This window comes from Trachurus japonicus, chromosome 16 (genome assembly GCF_045865225.1).
Source record: "Trachurus japonicus isolate A0001 chromosome 16, Traja_1.0".
NCBI lineage: Eukaryota > Metazoa > Chordata > Actinopteri > Carangiformes > Carangidae > Trachurus > Trachurus japonicus.
The window spans coordinates 26,684,251-26,711,902 of NC_140922.1; the positions used below are offsets into that span (position 1 = coordinate 26,684,251).

At 40.7% G+C, this 27,652-nt stretch overlaps 3 protein-coding genes across 5 annotated transcripts in view; 2 read left to right on the plus strand and 1 right to left on the minus strand.

Annotated features, from left to right (window-relative positions):
- Positions 1–27,539, plus strand: LOC146972529 (matrilin-1-like). Of its 3 annotated transcripts, XM_085802911.1 has the most exons (15): positions 1–128; positions 16,982–17,126; positions 17,631–18,203; positions 18,578–18,700; positions 19,463–19,588; positions 20,608–20,730; positions 20,848–20,970; positions 21,244–21,366; positions 21,963–22,085; positions 23,572–23,694; positions 24,585–24,707; positions 24,810–25,220; positions 25,571–25,723; positions 26,199–26,291; positions 27,289–27,539. In XM_085802911.1, exons 1-15 carry the CDS (start codon positions 123–125, stop codon positions 27,342–27,344), a joined length of 2,424 nt encoding a protein of 807 aa, XP_085659037.1. In that variant the 5' UTR covers positions 1–122; the 3' UTR covers positions 27,345–27,539. The 3 variants fall into 3 exon arrangements, with proteins under 3 accessions (XP_085659037.1, XP_085659035.1, XP_085659036.1); XM_085802909.1 differs by lacking the exons at positions 21,244–21,366; positions 27,289–27,539 and having other exon boundaries at positions 53–128; positions 26,199–26,362; XM_085802910.1 differs by lacking the exons at positions 20,848–20,970; positions 21,244–21,366; positions 27,289–27,539 and having other exon boundaries at positions 53–128; positions 26,199–26,363.
- The window catches only part of atp6v1c1a (ATPase H+ transporting V1 subunit C1a), a 423,473-nt gene that overhangs the window by 84,193 nt on the left and 311,628 nt on the right, over positions 1–27,652 (minus strand). The gene's annotated exons all lie outside the window — the stretch shown is intronic.
- LOC146972530 (lysosomal-associated transmembrane protein 4B-like) lies at positions 2,481–13,793 on the plus strand. The gene is made up of 7 exons (XM_085802908.1): positions 2,481–2,880; positions 3,672–3,783; positions 5,559–5,632; positions 6,018–6,140; positions 6,310–6,408; positions 7,312–7,407; positions 12,436–13,793. The coding sequence occupies exons 1-7, from the start codon at positions 2,785–2,787 to the stop codon at positions 12,520–12,522; spliced, it is 687 nt and encodes a 228-aa protein (XP_085659034.1). The 5' UTR covers positions 2,481–2,784; the 3' UTR covers positions 12,523–13,793.

The window sequence follows — 27,652 nt, forward strand, 5'->3', positions numbered from 1 at the left end:
GACGAAGAAAAGTGAGCTCCGTTTGCTACCGTCATATGGACAAATACTGCTGTGCAGACCCCCCCGCTGTAACTCAGAGAAGGCACGGAGGACTCTGAAACTTCTCCCAGCCCTTAGTCGACATGAGGGTGAGTAGATAATGAGTGAAATTTGAATTTTGGGTGAACTATCCCTTTAAATACATAATGTTATTGTATCATGATGATAAAAATTGTCTTGAAAATGAGAGGAGAGAAATGGACAACCATCAACGGTGCATTCAACACAGCTTTTAAAGGAAAAATAAACAAGAATAGAGGTGATACTGACAATAGAAAAAGCTCCATACTGTATATAACTATTCCTGTTGTGACGGAGGGTTTCCACTGGTTTCAGCTTTGATATTGTCCTTCGATAACACACCCACGCTGTCTGTCTTTAACTCCAGCTTGACCTCTCTAAACCACTTTCTGTTGTCTGCTGCTCAACTACACCTGCCGGTCTGGTGGAGGTCAGCTGTAACAGCCGGAGGTGACCACCTGCTCCCACCTGCTCCCACCTGCTCCCCCATATACACACACACTCACACACACCATCCCTCAATGCTGCACATCGTAAAAGATGTCCAGTTAGACAACAACAAAGATGTGGTTTCCCAACATCACAGCCCATACTGTTCAGAAATGCTTAATGTAACAAATTTTAAGTCTCAGTGTTTATGCTTTGCACTGATCACTCTTGACTCTTGAGATTTTAAGATGCTTGATTGCTTTAGATCACAAAATTCCTGGTGAAGGAATGCGGCTCTACTTTATTATAGTTTTCTTCAAATGAGCAATCAGTCATCTTTAAGAAAATAAAAATAATTTGAATTTTAAATGAAAAGACTAAGGGATATAGCTTGATATAATTTGGACATTTTATTCCTCAGTACTGCTATCTAATGAAGCTCTATAATTTCACCATGTATTGCAGAATAATCTGGGGACTATGTCTAACTGTGGCACATTTTGGTAGTATCATTTATTTTTGGATCATATGTGCAACAATTTCTATCTGCAGCATAATTAAGCCTCTAGTCTAAATGATATTTGTTTACAGTCTAATAAAGGTCATATCAGTTATAGTTGCATTAATGTACCGCAAGGAGCTCTTTTCTACAGGTTTCTAGAAATGACACGTTACCTCATCAGGTTGATCCTCTCTAGTCGGTCACATGCTCCTGTGTTTGTCATCAACAGGAGGACACTGCTCCGTTAGCAGCATCAACCGGAACTGGGCCGGAAGTAGGAAGTTTTTGTCTTCAAAATAATAGCGCAGTGTTATTACCGAGGTGCGTGAGTGACGTCATCATATCAATCAGTCAATCTATCTATCAATCAGCCCACATGGTTATTGAAGCAGAGGGAAGCTTGTCTCCCCCCGTTTCCCCTATCAGATTCGCTCTGTGCAAAGTGTGACGCTTGGTGTTAAGGTTGTGGGTTAAATTCTCCATGTTGACAGAGATTAGCCTACATCCCATGCTCTCTATGGCACTTTCAAAATTTCTTCTTCAACTTTGTAATGCAGTCCTACATTTGGGGGATGACAGCAGTACCTATACAGTAATTGAAACCTGCACTCTGTGTGTTTATTTTTTCAAAACTTCGATACAATCTATTAACATTTCAGATGACCTCCCACTGGAAAAGGTTATCCCACATAAAAAATAGTCTTCGCGTTGTGCACTGCTTGGTGGTCGAGTGGTTAGAGAGCACATCCCATGTTGACATCTGCCTGAAGCACTCATCCTCGGTTTGACTCCTGACAGAGATTACCCTTTAATTAGCGCATTCCCTCAGTCTCTCTTCCTGCTTTCTTGTCTCTCCACACTGCAATCAAGCCCAGGAATATCTTTCAATAGTTACATTTCTTAAAAAGTCCTTGTCCCACATTTGTTTTTCTGGGGATCTGTGGGTCACCCTACTAACAACTGACTCCCATAGTCCAATGCATGTGAAAAGCAGGTGTTATTATGAGATAGAAAGTCAAGGCCTATTCATTTTTTTGTGTACTTATTTTGCCTGCTCTTATTTTACTGTATGCACTTTTAGAGGGCCTTTAATTAATACCCTGCAGCACTAGTAGCACTTTCTGGTGTCTTCTTGCAGCACTGTGGCACTTTCTTGTGTTTTTATGTATTGTTTTTATGTATTATTTTACTGCTTTGATGTAAAGCACTTTGGGTATCGTCTGGCTATTGTAAAGTGCTATAGCTACAAATACATTTTGATTGATTTTGATTGATTGATTTTTTCCCATTTAGAAATTGCATTTACTTGACTGAGGTAAGAGAAGGTGTTTATGCTTAAAAGAAATCTCTCAAAGTCCATTGTTATTATAGCATATAATAGCCTAAAACCTATGAAACAAACAAACTGATAATAAATCCACTGTCAGTGTTTTATTTTGAAACCGGATGTGTCATTTTTCACCTGCCGCTGCTCTTGGCCGCTCGGCTCCGTCGTTAAGCTGCTCGTCACTGATAAGAGGCGCTCAGCTCAGCTCAGCTCAGCTCAGCTCAGGTCCGGAGCAGCAGCTGAGTCCTGTGCCGTCATTTCTCCGTGAGGACGGACCGACTCCGGGGTATCCCTGCGTGCACTGCACACACACAGACAAACACAGACACACACACACACACACACACACACACACACACACACACAGACATAGACAAACACAGACACACACACACCGCCGCTGACTGACTGAGTCTCTCACCTACGTGCTCGAGCTGCAGCCGTGAGACGATACAGCCGTGACAAGATGATGATCTCCCCGTGGGACCGCTGGTACTCCACCAGCTGCTGTCTGTGCTGCCATGTCCGCACAGGAACCATCATCCTGGGGGTCTGGTACATGGTGAGCACCGCCTATAGTTTATTATCACTCATCATCATTATGAATGTTTACAGATGTTATGTTTACACACTGGATTTCATGATGTATTTCTGATATCATCCAAACCCCTTAATTTCAGTAAATATCTGGATTATTTACTTTAAGGGTCATAATGTTGCAGAGTTGATCAATTTGTTAATTGACTTCTTTTTAATAATTAACCTTATAGATAAGAAACAGCTCAAAATATGTGCTTTTTTCCCCCAATTATTGTGCAATATGAAGACCAGAACATATCAGTTCTGTTTTATTGCACCAATCTGTTAACCTGTACGTGCAGGAAGGGGTTAATTAAACCAAACACCACATGTGGAAAAATCCTCTGGCTGCTCCCTATGAATAAATTAGCAGTGAGCCTCTTCAGGTAGCAGGTTTTTGTGTCATGCTGCTGCTGCCTATTGACTGCAAAGAATTTTCCATCGCATTCACCTGGTCAGTGGGGATGAATGAGTCATCTGCATAATGAGTTTTGCCAGCCAGACCAAAACAAAGGCTTATGTTTGTGCCTAGACTTCAGCATTTTATTTACATTGGATTTGAAATTTGATTTATTTATAGCTTCACTATTTCTAGGGATAAAGTTCAATTTGTCATTTTAAGATCCCTATTCTTTTTTTAAATTCTGCACCTAATCATGATTAACCCACTTGTCAGAGTTCACTCCACTGCCTCTTTACCCATTTACCCCCTGTCTGTCTCTCTGTCTGTCCATATTGTTGCCTTTATCTGCCCATATGTCCTCTCTCCCTAAGCTCATCAATGCCGTGGTGTTACTCATCCTGCTCACAGCGCTCAATGATCCTGAGCAGTACCACCTGACTAGCGCAGAGTTGGCTAATGACCTGGACGTCATGGATGATGCCAGTAAGTAACCTAGACGGCTGGTGCTCAGCAACCTCCCAGTAAATGTCCCAAATATAGTCTCATATAAAAACCGAACCAGAGACACGACCAGTGGATCTATTATTATTATCTATTATGCCATGTATTTTCTGATTATTACATTTAGTTAAGTAAAACAGCTGATATGTAATCTGTGAGAAAACCTTCTCTGGCTTCTGTATTGCTTTTATTTTACCTGAAATTACATCTTAAAATTTGAATGTGACAGATGACTTCATCTCTTTTTGTGTGGTGATCGGCTCAAATAGGTTTGTCAGCTGCTAATACAATGATTTATTGTGTCGTGAGACCAGTGACCTCACACATGCGTCTAGACGACAGTCAGCACTTCTCTTTACATTTAAACATCCAAAGCCACAGACGTGCAAGCCTGATGTCCATCTGTGCAGGGCATTTAAAAAAGAAAGCCTTCTTAACAGAGCCAGGTGCACACACTGGACTGGACTCAGTCTGACTGGAAGTCCAGTACACGATGCTGGTAACCTCTGATTGGGAATGACCGTACTGCCCCAGCTCCGGGGGGATTAGGGTGTCCGATGATCCTTTACCGAAGGCAGGACCAGCTGCTGCAACCCTCATATTAGGAACACACATACACACACTGAAAACAAGAAATAACCTCATATGATAATGAAGAATGTGGTAATGCGCAGTTATTTCACAGTTCTTGTGTGGCACATAGGTTAGAAAAATAAAACTGTGTAAAGTTGTGTGCCCTCTGTTTTCGAAGGCACTTGTTATTATTTTTTGGTGCATTGACTCAAAAAAATAATATAATTCAGAGCAGCTTCAAAGCCTTTGCTGTCGCTAGTTAGGGCAGCAAATCTTCAAAGCAGGACATCGAGCTGTGATATAGAGAGGATGAAGATGAAACAGAAGGACAAAAAGCCCATCAGGCAGTTTGTCTTTTATTCTATTGCTCTTTATATTGATAACCATTACTGAAATAACAAAGTGAGGTTACTCACTTATCTACATCATAAGTGCAGAACTAAAGTTGGGAGGCAAATGTGTGCATAGCTGTGAACTAAACTAAAAAGAGAATAAATATTTGACTTACTGTATTCACACGAGGTGGACAGAAACATGACTCCAAATACATGCTGATCGGCTTGATGCATATATTATGCTACCATGTTTGTAAGCGTTTAGGACATTTTAATGTTGTGTTCATGGTTTATTTCTGGTTTTAAAACTATTAATGAACTTTAAAGGGCTTGCTGCTTTTTCCTCCAGTGCTGGCATTTTTGGAAATGTGTATGTTGTTTCTCTCTTTATGCTTTCAAATCATGTTTTTGTGAGCTGAACTGTAACTCAAAGCTGCAGTTTACATACCGTATATATCAGTTTACTGGGTCAGAGAGGACAGAGAAATGTTCCTCCATTAAATTCCCTAGCTGGTACAGCCACATCATGTACTCGGATGTTGTGCCTGGTGATATCCTTATGTAACCTCATGATTAGTTTTGTTATGCTGAGTTGATACGAGGCCGGGCTGACATGAAGCGAATCACAGAGCAGAGGTTAATTCCTTGTCTGGCTGACAGATGCAGCATGTCATTTATCTTCTGCGCACACACTTTAGTTCAGCTGGACATGATGTCGAAAACATTTGCAGAAATTTGATTTGGATTTGGAGCGTGCCTCAACCAAAGTGACCTTGCAAGGAGTAAGATAAACAAATATTAATAATAAAAATAACAAAAATCTTTTCTTTTCTTCTGTTGCTGCTCCAGATATGTGCATTGCCTCTGCGATCTCCCTGCTGATGATTCTTATATGTGGGATGGCAACATATGGTGCATACAAGGTAAACAGATGGTTTTCTTGACTTTTCTGTTTATACTGAATCAAAATAGCGGATAAAAACTAAATAAACTAGTCACTGATTGTGTCAGACAGAGTGGAAATCACACAGCCTTCCATCATTTAAACAGCTATTAGATATTGTTATAGTGCTCTGCCATACACACACATGCACTTCTTCTATTTTTGCAGTCTTTGAAAAACACGAGAAATCCAAGTGCCATCCGTCCTGTTTCATCATTTTAAACACACCGTAATCTCCTTGTGACCTAGTTTGAGGATTGATGTCCACTGTGTCTGCGTTAAAGGGCTCAGCTTGATTCTCCCGCTCTCAGATAAACATATCAGCCCATCCTAAATACCCTAAAATCAAATATCTCTGTTTTCAGCTGCGTGCCGCCTGGATCATCCCGTTTTTCTGCTACCAGATATTTGACTTTGCTCTCAATACCCTGGTTGCTATCAGCATTGTGGTTTACCCCAACACTATACAGGACTACCTGCAGCAACTGGTGAGACCCCTTCAAGTGTTTTCAAGTCAGTGACACCAAACAGCAGGAAATTGACTTTTTTATGATGCTTAAAGTTTTTCACATATCAGTAGATGCTGCTTCTGTCTGCTCTGTCTCCTAAAATGAACTCTTCTGCTCACCAAGTGTTGTTTTCTTGACTCCTGTGCAGCCTGATAACTTCCCCTACAAAGAGGAGATTGCAGCTCTCAGTAATGTGTGCTTGGTCCTCATGGTACTGCTCTTCATTGGCTGTATTCTTGGCTTCAAGGTAAGCTTTTAGTTTCATTTATACACTAGGATTGAACAGTTCTTTTCAGGGCCTGCCAGGGATTTTACTATATGACACCATAACAAATGGGACTCATCCTTATAGATCGAGCTTGGACATCTGTAGGGAGCCAGTTGAGGCGGTTTGGCCCATCTGATCAAAATGCCTCCCTGGGCGCCCCACTTTTATTTATTTGCAGGATTAGTTAACAGTTTAAGAGGCTAATTGAGCTACGAGAGCCTTAAAGCAGCTTCTTAATTGGGTTATCATCGAAGTTAGAGAGCTCAGTGTGTCCTTGGTTCATGCTTGTGGAGGGATGTTTTAGTTGTGATTGGCAGTGGGGAGCTCCAGTAGCAAGATGCATGCTCAGATGTCAGATGATTAACAGATGACACTAAGATAGACCAAAAATAAAGTCTAGATTTAAAAAAAAAAGTGAATATTGGTGTGAGTTTCTTGAGTGTTATAGTTCCTTACACTAACATAGTGAAAGTGTCGGGACAGGACGGCCTCATATGAGACTGTGAGGGATTATGTGCCATGTATCCCGGTGCCATCTGTGTTTAAATATATTGCAAGGAAGCAACACTTGCGCCACAGCTTCCCAGGGGACATGACGACCTAATTATGTTTTGGAACACAATGATTTCCATAATAACGTGGAAAAGATGTTTTCTTGAAACCACAACCCTGCAGGGACTGTGCTTGATATGAAAATAATGAATACTTTCAGGTGCACAATTCATACACACTGTAAACACCAGCCATGTCTCAGGTGAAGACAAATGTAATGAAATTAATAAATTGGCAAATTTGTTTGTTAATGAAAGCAAACAGAGAGTATTATTGATTAGAGGACATCCAGTTCAAGCTTGTGACCTGTGTTTTTCTGTCTGATTTCAGGCGTACCTCATAGCATGTGTGTGGAACTGCTACAGATATGTGAGTGGCCGAGGAACCTCTGAAATCCTGCTCTACGTTACAACCAATGACACCACGGTAAGTCACCTATATGATTATCTTTACTGTGTTTTTAAGCCTGAAAGCACCAGAGTTTAAAGCTCATATCAAATAACTATTGTGGCCAACTTTATTCAAAAAAAGGTGTAAATGATATATTTGTCTGGGACTATTTTCAGCAACGGATTAATACACATTTGGTGCACAAATGAGCATTTAAAGCAGAAAGTACAGAATATGGCTCTGAGTCAACTACAATCTACACATTTATAATAAAGATGGAAGTTAACATCACTCAGTGCAATGGTGTAACATAGTCACAGATGCTTTTTAATAGATTTCGACAACAGTTGAGCCCTATAGCACATTATAACATTAGTTGAGTCTATTAATGCTGGTTTTAGGGTTTACATTGAATTTGCACAGAATGTCACTGGACAAGTTGTTCAATTTACTGGGAAGTTGCTCAACAGTTAGAGAAACGCTGTAGTAAAACATGCATTTCTTCTATTTTTTCCCTATCAGACCCTATGAGACTTTTGTCAGCAACAACTGTAGGAGAGATATTTTCTGACAAGCAAAGCATGTGATTTACACAACAGTGGTTATTAATGAAATAGCTGAATAGAAGCGAAGATGCTCATATAAGAAAAAAGAATCATCATCGCCATACATTTGCTATCCTTGATGTCTATATTATCATCTAGAGATCGGCCATAAAACGACGTCTCTGAACTTGATTTGCTGCTTCCTTCACTTCTAAAGGCAGCATAACAACTTCTGTGGAAAAATGATTTCCCGTTTCAATCCAAACCACAAGTCACGTTTTTTATCATCTGCGTGGGTTTCCTCTTGCTCCGGGCCAGTCTGGCTGCTGTACAGTAAAGTCATCATGTTGATGGGGGGAAAAGGAAGTGTAACGCTATAGGCCGCCGCCGTATAGCAGGTAGTTTAATATTGGCTGCAGAGGCACGGATGGATGAACGTACTTGGACGGAGAGACGAAACTTCATGCTGGCAAATCCATTAGCTATATGATGGTGATTGAAGCACAACAGTAGTACAGTGAGCTCTGTGTGACTGTGCTGGGGTCTCCTGTCGGTGTCCTGTTGCCCAGGTCTGCACTGCTGCCCACACACGCATTATAACCACTCATACTTTGACAGAAGGAGGAAGAAAAATGAGGCTGTAAAAACACTAATGACATGTTGTGGCTCTTACAAAAAAAATGCAGAACAGTTAAGATCAGCTGGATCCATTCAGACTGATACCCGACCTCACACTATGTCGGGTTTCACAGGTATTTTTGGAGAAACGGTCGACAGCTTATGGACGGACCCCTCCGAGTGTAACATTCCTCTCGATTTGACACAATCCACTTCACTCGACAGCTTTATTCACTGCGTGGCTTTATGTGATGTTTTGAGGTTTTTCCAAGGAACAGAAAAATGTACGCGGGCTCTTGATGCATAAAACACCTGAGCTGTAAAGAGAGAAACAGGAGGCCTATACTCTCTCCAACCTCCTGACATCATCAAGTGAACAGTGCCAGAAAAACAGGAGTTTTATTTCCTCACTTATAGCTCACCTCTGGAGGTGTGCTGTTCCAGTTACAGCCAGGCTTATTTAATTAATTAAAGCTCCCCCCGCAGATCCCCGGCAGGTTTGTGGCTTTTGGATAAGCAGCAGCGAGCATGGCTGGCTGCGTATCAGTTATTACAATGGTTAGGTCAAAGATCAACTAATGCCTTCCATACGAGCCAAACTCCTGCGCTGCACATATGGAAAAGTTATTCACACTCATGCAGGTGCTGTATTTATTGGGAGCAACATTAGATTAAGTTAATAACTGAAATACCTCAGAGGATAAAATAAGTAATAATTTCTCTCTTTACGATTTAAGGTCTGTAAAGACGTGTCAACAGATTTATCACAGTGAACATAGGGAGATTAACAAATTTACTAAATGGGCAGTTATGCTTTTGGGAGTGTAAACCTATGTGAAAGAATGCAAGAAATTACACTTATTTATTTATTCTGTACAACTAAACTCCAACAGCACAAACGTTTCGTAGGAACGAGACCCCGAGGAGTTTGCTCTTGGTTATAAAAAAGTCTCATATTAATGTGAATGAATCTGCGTTACCCACACTTAATGGGTAAATTTTCGATAAATATATTGTTTTGTCTTTATAGCTATTTTGCATCCAGCATTTCCTAGTTTCGGTTTCCCGGACGCTGCTCGGCAGGTCATGGGAATAGCGCGGCCGAATCGCTAGTTGGCATCATTTATGGTCGGAACTACGCCGGTATCTGATCGTCTTCCAACCTCCGACTTTCGTTCTTGATTAATGAAAACATTGTTGGCAAATGTTTTCGCTTTCGTCCGTCTTGCGCCGTTCCAAGAATTTCACCGTGCACGGAGGTTCATGGGAAATGTAGTGTGAAAACACTTCACTTTCTGAAAGTCCTCGTAGTCCCTTTAATTTTATGGTTATGCTTAGGGAGCAGAACATGTTGGCAAAGTGTGGGGAAAGATTGAAGTTTTTTTTATCTGTAAATAAAGATATGAGTGAAGTCACAGTCAATATCTAGCACTTTATTATGGACATTATGCAATACAACATAGCACTTTACATTATATTCTCATTGATTAATTTCATGTGGTTTCCCCAACTCCTAGTCCATATTGTTCTTATTTTAATGGTTTACTGGTTCTGTTAATTGTGTCTGGTTTCCTCTGAATTTGTCTCTCTTGTTTTAACAAATACCAACCTGACAATGGAACAAGAGATGGAAAAAAGCCATGTGGCTACAATCTCACACATATTTACATTCTGCATGTTTATTGATATGTACTGTCCCTTAAATCATGAATCATATTTTTTGTACGAAACCAGACCACAACATTTTCCTAACCCTTAACAAAAGTAGCTACACCAATCGTCTGCATTATTCTCCTGTTTATTCTCTGAAGACGATCTCTCTTGCATCCTACAATCCTACATTTTGCAGTGTAGTTTACTGACATTATGGACTTGTAAATTCAAGGAGAATATGCTGTCAGTTTATAATTGTGTTTCCCTTACAATGGGACTTAAGCTCTAGATCTGTCATCTATAAAAGAACATCACGCTGAGCAGCGGACAAAGTGAGAGTGACGCAGATGATGGAGAGTCATTAACCAAATTTAGCACCAGTGACCACTTAGGCTACCCTAGTTTTACTTTCAGTTGAGAGGGATAAATAATAGAGAGAGGATGAGTGAGCAAATAAGCCTCTCTAGTTTGACTTAGTCTGTGCACAGCTTTAAAACAAAAAATCTGGACAACTTCTTGCTTTGTCCAGTGTCCCATATCTCATTCATCACCCAGTTTCTCCCCCATGGATTATATTTCCTTCTTGTTTTGAAACAGCGTGTACCTGCAGAGAACACACCCACACACAATAATGTATAAATGTCTAAGGGCCACTGGATAGAAATCAGTTTGTCTGACTGGGGCTAGTGTGGCTCAGGGGCTGATAATGATGACTGGCCTGCCCTGATTGAAATATCTCAGCCCCTATTAGACAGATTGCTGTGACCGTTCATGGTCCTCTAGAGAGAGATGAGTATAACAACTAATGATGATCCTCTCCCCCCCCAAAAAAACCCCTGCAAGCCATGAGGTTTTGACATTTGCGGTTTTGGTCTTAACTGTCTTGGGAATGATTGGATTAATTTTCCATGAAATTTTGGTACACAACCTCATGTCCACTCTGGGATGAACTGTAATAACTCTGGTGATCCGCTGACTCTCCCATCTCACGGCATCATCATCACATCCGAACGCCACCACTTTGAGTTTTTAAGAAACTGATGATATTCCCACTGAGATTGGTCCTACTTTGTGTCAGCTGGTTATTTTCTTCAATAAAAGTAGCATATAATATCCAAATGTTAATTCGAAGCTGTGTCTTTAAAACTTTCTTATGTAAAACCCTAACCCTTGACATTAAAATGTGCATCAATGCTAGAACAAGTCATCTTGCAAAATGGCTCTATTCATTGTTATCTTGTTCATATGTCTACTTAAACAGTTTGGAAGTAACCTTTAAGAATGCATATTTTATAAACAGGTAATTTAATCTGGGAATAAATCCTCATCTGGAAGGTAGCAGGTAACTGTAGCTATCAATCACATATAATGCAATAAACAGGACATTGTCTGTCTCTGAGATATGTGGAATAGAAGTAGCCCAACAAAGTAACTTGAAATTAAAATATACATATTAAACTTATTTAAGGACAACACTTAGTAGATAAGTGTTTTCATTTAATCATTAAATTCATGCAAAACCGCTGATGCACGTTCCTGTCGGGGGAAGTTTTTCGACAAGCACTCTCTGCATTTACCTCTAAAACAACTCTGTCTGGTATCGTTCCGTTATTATCTCATAGCGTGGTGAATGTGCAGCTCACAACTTGTCCACCAGAGCATTTTGGAGTTGTTGGATTGTGTATTTGATGAGTTTGATGAGGGAAACCAAGAAATCCCATTAGCCTCCGTAGCGTAGCTTTGAGCACTCTGCTCCGCCGTTCTAAAAATAGCTTGCACCAACAATTAAAGGTAATGAACCTACTCCTAAAACTATAGGGATTATGGCAATGGGCCAATTTGCCAAAATGTTGAACTATCTCTTTAAGGCTGAAAAGTGCTTCCTGTTTGACTGTGTAGACAATGTGGCTGACGGCTAAAGCTGCCCTGCCTTACATATTCAGTTTAGCAGGTTATGTAATGGTATTTGGTTGAAATCCTGCATTTTAGCCCCGGTAGGAAATCATGAGGGTTTCTGTGCTTACATATTTTCATTTGATCCAGAATACTAGGCTATTGTCACAGTTTTAATTCTTTTGTTTGGAACGACACCAAAGCCGGTGTAATATTACGCAAGTTTAACACAAACGGGCTCAGAGTCTGACACAACTATCATAATATTGCACTTGTGCAATTTATGTATTGAGTTATACCCGATCGTCGCAGTAACCATGAGCTTTTTTCCTTCTTCTTCGCTCTTTATCCACAGGTGCTGCTTCCTCCGTACGACGACAGTGTCAGTGCCCCCCCCACCAAGCAGCCTCCCCCTCCTCCCTACACCTCCGCTACCGCATGAAAACATTACCCAGGATGCAGCAGCAGGAGCAGCTGACTGGACCCTGTTGTGAAGACGACCCCAACAAAGTTTATGCACCACACTGCCTCTCCAGTCTACAGTATATTCGTGGATATATTGAAGCTACACACACATACATTATACAGTACAGCATGCACAGACACACACACACATAATGACATCACACACATAGTAACTGCATGCACGCCACGCGCACACACTAACAATCACCACCGTGACCTCCACCCCTTCACCCTGTTACTTATTTATTGGTGAACAACTTCCTATAACTCTCCCATGTATCCTCTCTCTGTCCCTGTCGGTGTTATTTCCAGAGACATGATATATGTTTTTATGCATTTTAACAACTGGGTGAAGTACTTTAACGAAAGCACCAGAAAGTTTGATAGACGATAGATGACATATATTTTTATGCTCTGTGTGTGTGTACTTGTGATAAATATTTTGTGAGTCCTCTAACTTTGATATTCATATATGCACAAATGCAAAAATGTTATTCCTGCTCTCGGTAATGAGTGAAGAGTCGTCACGTCGTTGTTTCCTGTTTGTCATGTCTCTGCTCGTGATCAGGGTTGAATTGCCTTCATTCATAACTTTCTCTCTGATGGGGTGCACTTTATAGATCTGTGTGTGTGTGTGTGTGTAGGGAGTGTGTGTGTTGAAGTGTCGCCTTGACTGGAAGTTTTCCCAAAGAAACGAATCTGCCTGTATTTTTGACATGATCTTAGAGCAGCGTAGTAGTGTATATCGAACATATCATCACCTTTTACTGTTTTATCCACCTGTGGACAGTGTTGTGTCGTCTGTTAGGGGAAATTGGGGCTGTGCTGGTTGGCCCTTGTATCTTTTAAATGTAACAGTGTGTTTCTACTGACTGACTGACTGATGGGAAATGTCATGAGCTGCTATGTATTTATTTGGACGGCGCAGAAGTAGCACTGATCTGGAATCAGTTCGCTCTTTGAAGTCGCTATGAGAGAGTTGCACGAGGGAACCTGTTGCAATGACTCTAGATCGGACCTTGGGGAGCTCAGCTCGGTAAATGTGGACCCTGGTTGTGTTTTTTCAATTAGGCCAACGGTAGCATCTGGTCTGTGTAAACACATGAGTCTGTTCCACCAGATGCCATTATATTGGCTGGCGAGTCGCTCTCCGGACACAAAATGTCCTGCAAGACACTGAAGACTGCTGCTGAATGAAAAATAAAGATGTGACATTTATTTGTCTATTAAAATCCAATTCCATCAACAGATGTTTGTGTTTTATTTTGAAGGTGAAACTTTTGTGTGAACTGTGAATTTTGTATTTCAGCCAGTTTTGTATGAAGTATATTCTTTGAGTTGTACTTCACACAACTCGCTATCAACAAGTGATAAAGCAGGAAAATGTGACTTTCTCTCCTCTGCCCTGCACCTGGAAACTGTTTTTGTAAAGAGGTGTATAAATAGGTTCATTGTGTGGCACACAGACACAGGTGACGGTTGTTACAAAGTCTTTCCATAACTTTCTGCTCCATGGCTCTTTGAGTGAAGACACAGAAAGTTCATCCAAGCATCGCTTTGAAAGTTACATACACCTCTGTCATGGTGGTTATGACTTAAACTACACAGCTGGAGGATGAATGTTTTTTAGTGTTCAGACATGTTAACTCTCAGATATCTCCTTTTTTAAAACCGGTAATTACCACATTGTAAGGAGTTCTTGTTAAAGATATAAGAAAACATACTCATTTTTAAAATCCTGCATGGATGTCAAACATCTTTGAATTTTATTCCTCCAATGTCCCTCAATCAAAATAAACTCTTCATTCTTTAATGTAAGACCAAACTGTGGAGCCTGTCAACTCCACTTCAATAATAATATGAAATGTTTCAGGGCTTTGAAGTCTGAAGAGTGGAGCCAGCTCCCAGCCTCCCCCGGTTGAATGTTTTACCAATGGACAAACCTGAACAAGAGGCGTCCCCCTGGTTTGGAGTCAGAGGGGGTGTACACAGCGTAACAGAGAGTGGATGGAGTGAAGAGCAGAGCAATGAAAGAGTGTGCACACATAGAAAAACACAGGACTGGGATATACGTATGCATGTTTACAGTCTGGAGCTACTGCGCAGATTTTTCCTCTTGACTCGGAGCTGGGATTTCTTCAGAAACTTTCACTGCAGCACTTGAAAAACTGTTAGTTTCATTAAAAAAAGGTAAGAAGCTCGATCTGTTTTCCTTAAAGCAATTGTTTAGTTGATGATATCTGCAATACTTTTCTTAAGCTTTTTATAAATCATAAGAAGAGGAATCACCAGCTGCCATCTGTTCTGTGTTTACTTCAGATATACAGTAGGTGAGGAATTAAACGTAGTTTCCGTCACTGCATCATGAAAAGTCATCACAGTGAATGTGCGAAACAGATCAGGTCCCATAAAACTCTGTTTTTGAGTTGTAGTAAACACACTGCCTTGACTTTAACCCACGAGGAAATGCTCAGTGAGAAGCACCAAACATTTACTGTATGTTGCACAACCAACAAAGCAACAAGGTTCATTATCTTCATTACACATAATCATGACCATGCACAGATGATTTTTTTTGTTCTCTAGCTACAAATAAAACAAAATAATCAGCTGAGACATGGCAGAAATAGACAGATACTGTGTTATTGTAGCATATGTATCTATGGCACTGCACACTTATCGCACTGATTGATAGTTGTTAATGAAGAAAACACTGTCAGACCTGTGGTAGAGAGAGACATCAGACACATGTGAGGCCAAAGGTCAAAAGCCCGATGTGGGATGCAACATGGATATTTGACCCCTGCAGGTTTCGGGTCAGCAGCTCGCTACTATATACATACCTGTCTCCGTGTGTGTGTGTGTGTGTGTGTGTGGTGTTGCTGCAAACAGACTGAGCTCTGCGTTAGTGTCATCACTCCGGACAAGACTGAGAGAGATGTTCAGATGTAGAAATCCAGAAATATCAGTAAACTATGTCGGCTCCTCCTGTAAGACTAATGCCACGTCATTCATGGACCTATTTACTGTTTATCAAAGGCAGGTTTCAGACGGCAGCAGAGCCTGTAGTCTGAATATGATGGGATGGCTCTCCTGGGGACTGGATAAGGAAACAGTCTGTAGTTCTTAGTAGTAAATCACGTTACACCACCTGTGCAGCAAAAACATTGAGAAACCCATGCATATGGAGTTTTGTTGACCTTGTATGCTGGTAAATGGGAAACGTGTTCACTCACTTGTTCAGAAAATATATGAATACCAATAAAATCGATGTTGCATGCTGTATATACATGATATCATATGTTAAATGGGCTCTTTCCTTTGGCTTTTTCCAAGTCCTGTGCCAGCGTGTGTGAAATAAATACAACTATACACCTTCAAATGTGAAATCTGAAGCTGAGCAGGTCAAATGTGCAAAAGGTGAAAGTTCTTCCTATTTATATCCCTCTTCATCATTAACTTATATGTCACCTCATGTCACAGACACTAGAGAAGTTTCCTTCAGCAAGGCATAATTGTGTCCAATTAGATAATAGGACAAGGAAAGGGAATATTACATAATACGGTACCACTGCTAATTTACAGGGTAATTTAATTAAAATGCGTCTACAAGGCACAGATGGGACATTTAAAAATAAAGAAGAAATGCCAGCACAATCCAGTATTAACTTATTTGTACCTGCAAACTTGCAGTAACTTGTGACAAAAATGACACGGTAAAATACTATTTACAACTAAATGCCTATGAATAATGCATTCATAGGCAAATTGACAGGTGTGTGCACTTATAGCTGCTCTGAATAATCCTGCACAACTTTGCAGTGAAGCATTTATTCAAGATTCCAGATTCTCTTTATTGTCATTCTGCAGAAACATCAAGGATGCAGAGCAGAACAAAAGTGTAAGCATGGCTCTATAAAAACACAGATAAATAAGTAAATAGACTCAATAAATACATAAACATACCTATCTATGTCTATACATATGTTTATATATAGACATTTATACAATAAAGGATGAAAAGATAAAGTGAGTGCACAAGGAAAAAAGCAAGGGGATGTTATTGCAGAGATGAACCTGATTTGAGGCATTGTACGACTTCGGTATTGCACTTTCAATATGATAGTGTTAGTGGTGTGTAATTGTTGTGTTTAGCAGCCTGATGGCAGCTGGTTATCCAGAAAGATGAAGAATTAACTCAATATACTCAGTAGTTATGAGCCTGTAAATAGTCCTAAAATGAAATCATAATTAGACAATCACTTGATTAACGGGATTGTCTTTCGCTGTTTATGTTCAGAATCCAGATGCAGTTTGAAAAGCAATTAGATGGAAGATAGAAATAACACACTCTCTTGTTTTGGGGAATTTCCTTCCTGTCTTGTTGCAGTTTTGTACTGTGCTCTTCGCTCTTCATCTCTCTACGAACGCTGCAGTTGTCGCCTCCTGTCAGGATGAGGTTCCTGGCCTTTGGCCTCTTCTGCCTGTTCTGCTGTAACGCAGCTCAGCTGGACAGACGCCGTCCCAGACCCCTGAGAGCCAGAGGGAAAAATGAGACCGCTGTCCAAATCAAAGCAAAGGGTAAGTAATCAGCTGCATTTCTGTGAGTCAGATTTACACTTCAAAAACCCCAAAATATTTGTCTTATTTCTTGTCAAAATGTCTCAGTTTTAGTCTAAACTAATCTCTTTCCACTAAAATAAGACTCATCACCTAAAAATTAACTTGTTTTTAGACAGTTTTCACTTGTTTCAAACTAATTTTCAATTGAAATAAGTAGAAAAATCTGCCAGTGAAAGCAAGTTTTTTGTGCTTATAATAAGAAAGAAAAACTTGCTCCACTGTCAGATTTTTCTACTTATTTAAAGTGGAAAATTTGCTTGAAAAAAGTAAAAAGTGTCTGAAGACAAGCTACTTTTTAATGTGATGAGTCTTATTTTAAGTATAATTAGATTTATTTTGACTAGAAATGACATTTTGACTAGAAATAAGACAAATAGTCTTGGTAAGATTTTGAATTTTTGCAGTGTAGATAATGTTGTTAGGCTACATTTGATTTTCTTCTATCTGTGTCTTTCCTCACAGAGCCCCCCTGCAAGGCCGTGCCGCTGGATTTCTTCTTCGTCATCGACAGCTCCAGAAGCATCCGTCCCAACGACTACGAGAAGGTCAAAACCTTCATCGTCAACCTGGTTCAGTTCCTCGAGATCGGCCCCGATGCCACACGGGTCGGCCTGCTGCAGTACGGCAGCGTGGTCCAGCCCGAGTTCTCCCTCAAGACCTACAGCACCAAGGCCGAGGTGGAGCAGGCGGTGAGGAGCATGGTGCACCTCGCCACCGGGACCATGACCGGTCTGGCCATCCAGTACGCCATGGAGACGGCCTTCACGGAGGAGGAGGGAGCGCGGCCGGCGAGCCTGCACATCCCACGGATCGCCATGGTGGTGACCGACGGGAGGCCTCAGGACACGGTGGAGGAGGTCGCGGCTCAGGCGAGGCAGGCCGGCATCCAGATCTTTGCAATCGGCGTGGGAAGAGTGGACATGAACACGCTGAAGGCCATAGGCAGCGAGCCGCACTCCGAGCACGTCCACCTGGTGGCCAACTTCAGCCAGATAGAAACACTCATCTCCGTGTTCCAGTCCAAGCTGTGTGGAGGTGATGATGAGGGGGTCATTCCTGTGTTCCCACAGCCCTATGTTCCCTCAGCCCTATGTTCCCACATTTCTAACTTTTGTTGTCACTGAAAATTAGGCCCTATGTTCCCTCAGCCCTTTGGTCCCACCATTGGTTGGGTTTAGGCAATGAAGAAAGGAGTTGGTTAAGTTTAGTAAAAAAGACCAGGTAGAGGCTAGACAGGCCAGATAGATTAGAGTCCAGATAGGTAGAGAGAGTCCAGTGGGAACATATAGGGCTGAGGGAACATAGGCACGATGAGTCCCGTCCATTTCTCTTTCTCTTTGATTCATTCATGATCATCTGATTTACTATTTGTTTGTGTGTTGGTTTTTATGTCCCTGCATGCGTTTTAGTTTCAGAAATGTGTGACGTTGTGGACCATGAGTGCCAACATATCTGTGTGAGCAGCCCTGCTTCGTACAGGTGCAAGTGCAGGGAAGGCTTCACTCTCAACCCTGATGGCAAGACATGTAAAGGTGAAGAAACTCTTCAAAAAGTCTTTGATTCTTTTTTCTTTTCAGATTTTGACAGTCTTTATTTCTCAACCAACTTAAATGGTCTTCGTTCACTTGGAGCTGATACTTTTAAAAAGATGCTATATTTGAAGGGATACTTCACTCAAAATCTATAATTCACCAGTTTTCTACTCAACGTCATGCCAAGGAAGGGTTTGGAGAACCTTCGGAGCCATCAAAACGCTTTTGGAGTTCCAGGGGGGGTCCGGCTGGCAACGGATTTTCATATAATGGCGGCGGATAGAGTTCACTTTTGAATCGTCCAAAACACACACTATGAAACATCCAGATACCTCCATACTGCTCGTCTGTACTGACCCAAGTGTCCTGAAGCTGCCACATGAAAAAGTTGTTTGGAAAAAATGTATTTGATCTCTGTTTTTAGCCTTGTTGTAGCAGTAGCTCCCAGTGGCTCTGTTGATGTTTGTGCGCATGCGCGAGATTTGCAGCGAGATGTTCATTCGTCGTTGTAAACCATTGGATGTATGATGATGTAAACTCAGAAGAACATCTCACAGCAAATCTCACGCATTGATTAATTTTATCGAAACAAGCCTGTGTATGCAGCACTAAAGAGAATATTAAAACAGGTGAAGACCAAAACAGAGCTGCAAGGAGAATAAATACTGGAGTTTCCTTCATCCAGTGCAGAAACCCAGGTTTAATCATGCTAATTCCACAGTAAACAACAGTTTGACTTATCTCCTTGTTGTTGCTCTGTAGCTGAGGATATGTGTGCTGAGGTGGAGCACGGCTGTCAACACATCTGTGCCAACCTGCCCGGCGGTGGCTATGAGTGTCGTTGCCGGCCGGGGTATGAACTCACCATAGACCTGAAGACATGCAACAGTAAGAACACAACTCTTCTTTTTTCTTCATCTTTCTCCAACCTCTTTTTCTTTTTCACCTCTTTTGTGTTTGTTTTAGTTTAATGCTGTGTAGAACTGACAAACAAAGCATCCTTTTGCTGATTTTGACAACACATCCGTGCACAGTGAGGTGTAGACCAGTGGAAGCATTAATTACAGTCCATCAAAATGAGACACACTGGATCTTCTCCAGTACACTGTGATTTTGTATTTAGTGCCTATCAGGGTGTGAAGTTGTTTCTGTCCATCGAGTCTATCAACGCTGTGACTTAAATCTAAGAAAAAACTACAATAATCTCTTTAGAATAGTTTTTATCTGATATACCTTAAAGTGTTTAGTGATTAAGGCAACACTTTATAATAAGTACACAGTATTAGTTAAGCATCAATAAATACTGAATTCTTCATTTATAACGTGAATACTCATTAGTATTTAGTTTATAAGTACAGTTGATGCTTATCAATGATGAGTAAACATTTTTTAACTGTCGTTATAAACTACATACTAGTATCCATGCGTTATAAGTGATGAATTCTGTATTTCATACTTAACTAATGCTTAATAGTAAAGTGTTGCAGAGTATAATTTTGATGGACCTCCAACCCAAATGAGAGCCAACATTCCTCCTACTGGTGATGTCCCCCCCACCCACGGCTGGGAAACAGTCCCTGTTCCCCCTCTGGTGGATATTAACTGATATTAAGGTGGGGGAAGATTTCCTGCAGGAAGTGTGCTTTAGCAATCATTCGAGCAGCTGGTGAAATGTGGAGGTGTATCCAGAGTGTCACAGTATCGCCAAACCAAAACAAGAAAGGCGGTTTTTGATCTTTATGAGGGAAATGGTTACAGATTTCTCCATGAACGACTCTTTTGTCTGTGGAGTTTTTGCATGTTATGTGTTTATCTGGAAGTATTTATCCATCTGAAGTTGCAACGACAGTTATAGATGCAGCAGCAGCAGCATGAGAAGTAGAGTAACTGAGATTGATCTCTCTCAGAAATAGATTACTGCGACCTGGGGGACCACGGCTGTGAACAGGACTGTGTCAGCATCCCAGAGTCCTACATCTGCAGGTGTAAGAGAGGCTACGTCCTCAACCTGGACGGCAAGACCTGCAGCAGTGAGTGATGTACAGACGGTTACATACATTTCCAGTTAAGAATAAAACAAACATTTTGCTACGATAATAAAGCAACCATCTCTGCTCTTCTTTGTTTCTGTGTCTGATGCCACCCAGAGATCGATCACTGTGCTGACGGCAGCCACGGGTGTGAACAGGAGTTTATGAACACTGACGACTCCTGTGTGTGTAAATGCAGAAAAGGCTTCACACTCAGGCCTGATGGGAAAACATGCAAGAGTAAGTGTCAGGTGGTTTGTTCTTTACTTCATTGTTATTTTTTTTGTACTGATAGAGCAACACAAAACAAACAATAATGTGTTTCTAAATTGCACAACTTGTGATGAATCTATACATACAACAATATAACATACAGTAGCTCAACAGTTATCCATGTTTTCAAAGTCATTTGTCCTTTATCCAATCAATCTCACTGCTCCTCCCATCGATTCATATTATAAACAAAACAACAAACTCTTTAATCTTCTTGTTTCTGTGTCTGATGCCACCCAGAGATCGATCACTGTGCAGACGGCACGCATGGGTGTGAACAGGAGTTTATGAACACAGACGACTCATGCGTGTGTAAATGCAGAAAAGGCTTCACACTCCGGCCTGATGGGAAAACATGCAAGAGTAAGTGTCAGGTGCTTTTTTCCCTTTTTTTAAATCTAGTATTTCTTTACACTTTTAGAGAAAGACATCCGCCACTGCTGTTCACACCACAGTCATGTCTTACTGCAAATGTTCTACTGACCTATTTTGCAAAACAGGATTTCTCCTGTTTGTCTCTGAAGTGAAGCAAGAGAGCAGAATTAATGCAACTAGAATATTAATGTCTTGTGTGTCTGAGGAAATGTAATTAATTTATGATTCTTGGAAAGTTGTGCCTTAGATGTTCTTATAGAGAGCGGTTTAGAGGATGTACAGTACGTGAGAACGGCTCATGCTCATGAATCTCCTCCGTTTGCGCTGATACAATAGAGTAAAAGGAAGAATTTGGAAGAGTTCAGACTCTTAATGTGGTTTCTATAATCTTTCTGTGACATTTTTATCTTTCCAATGCACAAATAAAAAAATCTCTGCTCCAGCAGCTCAGCAGTTTCTAATGAATTCCTCCATAATCCCAATAAACTGACCACTTCCTGCAGAGATCAGTGCATTTATATATAATGTAAAACAAAACAATAACCTGTCATCCTTTGTTGCTGTTTGTCTATAATGTCACCCAGAGATCGATCACTGTGCTGACGGCACCCATGGGTGTGAACAGGAGTTTATGAACACGGACGACTCCTGTGTGTGTAAATGCAGAAAAGGCTTCACACTCAGGCCTGATGGGAAAACATGCAAGAGTAAGTGTCCAGTGCTCCTACGCGTCTTTCATGTTTTATTGTTGATGAGTGAGTCACATCATGTGCAATGTTGCATGCAGTCCTTGAATGCTGCAGGACATATCCAGCATGACTCTGAACACGTTCGAATAACCCAGCCCTTATACCCTACAGTACATGAAGGCATTTTAAAGTTGGTCACGATCAGGGATTCAGTGTTCTTTTGAATTTAATTTTCTGGCCACTAATACACTGGAATAAGATAACGAAAATAATAGAGGCACTGAATTCAGCAGTAATTTACATAATATAAATATTAATGCAATTTTGCATTGACTGGCTGCCAGGGGCTACAATGTTTATACATCAGAGTGTAAAGATTTCTGATAAATGTTGAATAAATGTAGAAATACTGACCTGAGGCTTCGGCTCAACCAGTAGGTTTCATCCACCAGGTCGATGCACTCAATAAAACTCTCCTCACCTCTTTTCTCCATTAGATTTTGAAACCCTTTTGTAGCAAGGCAAGTTTATTTGTATAGCCCATTTTTACAAGCAGTTTGTCTCAAAGGGCTTTACACAACATCTCTGCCCTATAAACCCTCACAACAACTGAGGAAAAACTACCAAGAAAAACCTTAACAGGGGAAAAAACGGGAGAAACCTCAGGGTGAGCAACAGCAGCTTTATGATTCAGCATTATGATTCATCATTTGGGGGACAATGACAAATTCATGGCTGTTATATTTAGGTTTTGATTGGACATATACTGATGGATCTGATTTTGATCACAAAAGATAATTCAGTAACCATTTAATTTATGGGCTGTTAATTAGGTGATACAGTAATGCCAAGAAATAACAATTAATTGCATCATAATGTCTAGAAATAGCCTAGAAATAACAATCAATTTCATAGTAATGTGGAGAAATATAGCCAAGAAATAACAATTGATTGCGTACATAGAAATAGTCCAGAAATATCGGTGAATTGCAACTAAGGACTTGGTGGAGAAAAATTCTGGCCTTTCCCAAAATATTTAAAGCATAAAAAGCATGTGTAATCTTTTCCCTTTATAAAAAACACAACCTTATGAAATTGACCTTTATTTCTAGGCTATTTCTTGACGTTACGACGCAATTAATCGTTATTTCTTGGCTGATAATTCAGTAGTGGGATGTTAGTTTCTGCTACTTAATTCAACAAATGCAACACACCATTACCATCTTCCTCTGCTGCAGATGACTCATTGCAGAGCTCGACCGCTGTGCCCTTGATGTATGGATGTAAACAGGGGGTTGAGGACGCCGCTGACTCATGCATCCGTGTGTTAATTCAGAACACGCTGAGATGTAAAATGGAAAACTAGAAAGATGGGCATCATTCATCTGCCTCTGACTGATGTGATTAAGATGCAGACACACTGGGATGTCAGATGTTATAGAAAGCTGCAGTGAGGAGGATTTCACTTTCTTTCTTTACTCCTTAACCTGACTGTTCCCTGCAGAGATCGATCACTGTGCCGATGGGAAACATGGCTGTGAGCAGGACTTCACGAGCACCGAGGATTCCTGTGTGTGTAAATGCAGGAAGGGATACACACTGCGACCCGACGGCAAAACATGTCAGAGTGAGTCCGAGGCTCCTTTTAGACAGATAGTAGTGGATATTGAGCTGCAGTAAAAAAAAAAGTGATGATCATGTTTCATCAGCATTTTTCAGATGCTTCTCCTTCACCCTGTTACGTTATCTGCATGTTACATAATCCTGAATGAATTCTGACCTGGATGGGAGGTCAGTGATAATCCCACTGCTCACTAAAATAAACCCTCCCCTCCCGTCCCCCCAGATTAAGGCAATATTCTGTGTTTATCATGATGAGGAGTTCATATCTCCAGATATTTATAACTGGGACATCTCTTGGTTGATAATGCTGATGACCGTGACAAGAGGACTTACAGTAGATTACCAAAGGGAAACAATGCAAAAAACACAATTTTTCTCCATGTTTTACAATTTTTACAGCAATCAATAATTCGTAAAACTCTTGCACAACACTTAGACTCATGGGTGCAGAAAGAAAAACACAGACACTTGACACTTGAATGATTTGCAAAGAGGAGACTTTTACTAGTCCAGTCCAAAGTCAAACACAAGTAGGCAGTCAGAGAAGGCAACCAAATCCAATCAGAGGTAAAGCAGACAGTCCGAGGATACAGGCAGAGTCAAAAACCAGGCAGGCAAACCCGAAGGAACAAAGGCTGGAGAGCATGTACAACACTACGGCTACGATGACAATCTGGCACAGGACAGAAACACAGGGAATAGATACAGTAGGTCAAGACTAATCACTAACAAGACACAGGTGTGTGAGAAAAAACTGGACAGGAAGAGGAAGTAACTTGGACAAAATACACAAAGATCATTCCTACAAAATAAAGCAGGAAGTGAACACAAAACTACACAGAATATCACATAATTCATCAGTACAATACTGACCATATACCCTGGTCTCTGCAGGTCTGGATCTATGTCAGACCGTGGACCACGGCTGTGAGCATCAGTGTGTCAGCATCACCGACTCATACATCTGCAGATGTTTTGAAGGTTTTGTCTTGGCTGAAGATGGGAAAAGCTGCAAAAGTATGATTTGGATTTATTTTATATAGACGATTATCTTCAATATTTCACTTTTATGATCGTATTTATATATATATGTGAACATGTTTTGTTGATGTGTGGCAGAACCAGAGTGTGGCGACGGAGTTATGGATCTGGTTTTTGTGATCGACGGCTCCAAGAGTCTGGGCCCTGCCAACTTTGAGGTGGTCAAACAGTTTGTAAACGGCATCGTGAGCTCTCTGGACATCTCCAAGACCGGCACACACGTCGGCCTCATTCAGTACTCCACCAAGGTGCGCACAGAGTTCACCCTGGGCCAGTACACCACGGTGCACGGCGTGAAACAGGCGGTGAGCCGGATGCAGTACATGGGCAGAGGCTCCATGACCGGCTCGGCCATACGTCACATGTATGAGTCCAGCTTTTCAACCAAAGAAGGCGCCAGATCGAAAACCCCACGTGTCTGTGTCGTGTTCACTGACGGGAGGTCGCAGGACGACGTCTCTGAATGGGCCACAAAAGCAAAGAATTCAGGTACACACAATTAATATCTAATCTTGACATCCACCCTATCTGGTTTCTTATATTATTTTTTTATTGTTGATTTTATTGATTTGTGTCATTCATTGAGAAAAGAAAAGAAAAACAGTTTAATACAAGACAATAATGCAACTCCTGAATGAAAGGGGGAAGAAAGAAGCAAACTTATGTAGTATACCTCTTTTTTCAAGAAATCCTTTTACAAATTAGATAATGAAAGAAATAGAGTAAAATAAATTAAAATGATGGCTGCACACTAGCCATCAGCTCATTATCCTAGTAAATTCCTATAGGTCCAAAACATACTGTAGCTATGTCTCCATGCAACATTTATTTTTCTCCAGGGATCACCATGTATGTCCTGGGTATCGGCAAAGCCATCGAGCAGGAGCTGAGAGAGATCGCCTCTGAGCCTGATGAGAAACATCTTTACTATGCTGAGGATTTTGAAAAAATGGGAGAAATTACAAAGAAGCTCAAATCCAGGATATGTACAGGTAAACACACACACACACACACACACACACACACACACACACACACACACACACACCACCCATTCTGTCACCTCAACAACACAACATTAACTGCAACTGCGTCCTTCAAAATCAAGCTGATAATATCTAGAATAACATAAATTTGTTATAAGCTCTTTTCAATGATGCTGTCTTCTTCCTCAGTAAATACTGTAAGGTGGTGCATCACTGCCACCTACTGCTGCTGTCATGATCACTTATTCAAAGCACTGTTTATGCAGCAGCTCATATCACTCATTAGCCCTTTCTCCTCTGTAATCATTATTGTGCACTCCTGATGCATCTCACCCCACATACTCTGTATTTTCTGCAGACAGAGACAGGATTAAAGAGATTTAATAAGACGGGGTGAGAGTGAGAAGGTGAGGGAAGATAAAAACTGATCCAAGGACAAGAAGATTTTCTCCTCTCCTTCCTTCTTCTTCCCTTTTTACAGACAAACCTTCTGATGTAAACATGTGCGAGTGTGAGAACGTGATGATGTTTCAAATTCAGGTCACTGAGAAGCTGAAGAACCTGGTAGAGAATAATATCCTTTTCTGAACAGACGGTACAGTAGACATACCGTTGGGCTACGGTTTGTTGGTGAACCCATGCAGGCAGATCTGCAAGTGCAACATGTATGACAGAAGAGATGCCTCATTATGCATTGGTGCAAAAATGATGCATGTGTCATTGATGTGGTGTGGCACACTGGAAAACTATGATGGATTACTGGTCCAACAGGTTCAGCACGAGTAAAACGATGCAATGATGTGAAGAACAAAAAACAAAAGACCTGTTGCAATGACAAACAAGTTAAATTAAACTGGTTTAGTTTCCAATGAAATAAGATCCATATTATAAAATGATACATGCACTTACTGCAATGCCTGGTAGGATGCAGGTTACCTCCCTGGTTATGAAGGTAAGTCAACAGCCAAGATTCAGTGCAGTGGTAGGATTTAAATCTGAAAAGTAAATCTAAATGTAAAAGTTAAACGTGAAATTACTGCCTCCTGTGTATTTGTGTAAATGACATCATTAAATGCACTAGTGTTTTTACTGGTAAACAGTGATTTATATTCATCTCTTTGAGAAATTTAAAGGGGAATCTTTGTTTGTAGTCTTTGTTGAAACCAGTTTCAGCTATTGGAGACACAGTTTGTTTGAGATGCCACAAACCACCAAGGAGTTTGGTTGTGAATGAATGTTTCAATCTGATTCTAAAATACAATATAAATCAATCTTGAGTAAAGTAATTAGTCAAGTATCAGTTACATTCAACCACCAGAGGAGTTGATGTGCATCAGACCACAGGTAAAATGAAGAAGAAGTCAGTGCTTTACGTATTTACATCAAGATTTGTTTCACGTATCACTAAAATGACTGTCATCTATTGACGTAATAGTCTCTGTCTATGTAACAAAGAGGATTAGGGTCATCCAATCATTCATCAATTTTAAACAAATACATTTCCTGAGAAGGTTCATTGTGTCTTGTTGTGTTTGTTCATTTGGATGCACCTCGTTCCTTAACACGCCCACTTGAAGCTTTGTCAAAGAAGCTGGAGACACTCGAGAGTCGACTGATGCACAAATAAAAGACGTGAGACGTGTCCGTCCCTCCTCTACCCTGCAGGGAAATGTTCACAGGATCCTTTTAAAAAAAAACAAGCTATGCAAATGTAATACTTTCTACAGCAGCTATTTATACACTTTTGTATGCGACATTCAGTTTATTTTTTTGTCACTGTAAAGTTCTTTGTCATGTAATGCAAAGTCAAATAAATACATTTTTGAACTGGAGACTCACAAATGAATTGTTTGAAACTATATGTCAAAGTTTTTTTTATTGTCACAGGAAGTGGAGAATTGATGAAAACTGCTAAAAAAAACAAACATGAAAAGC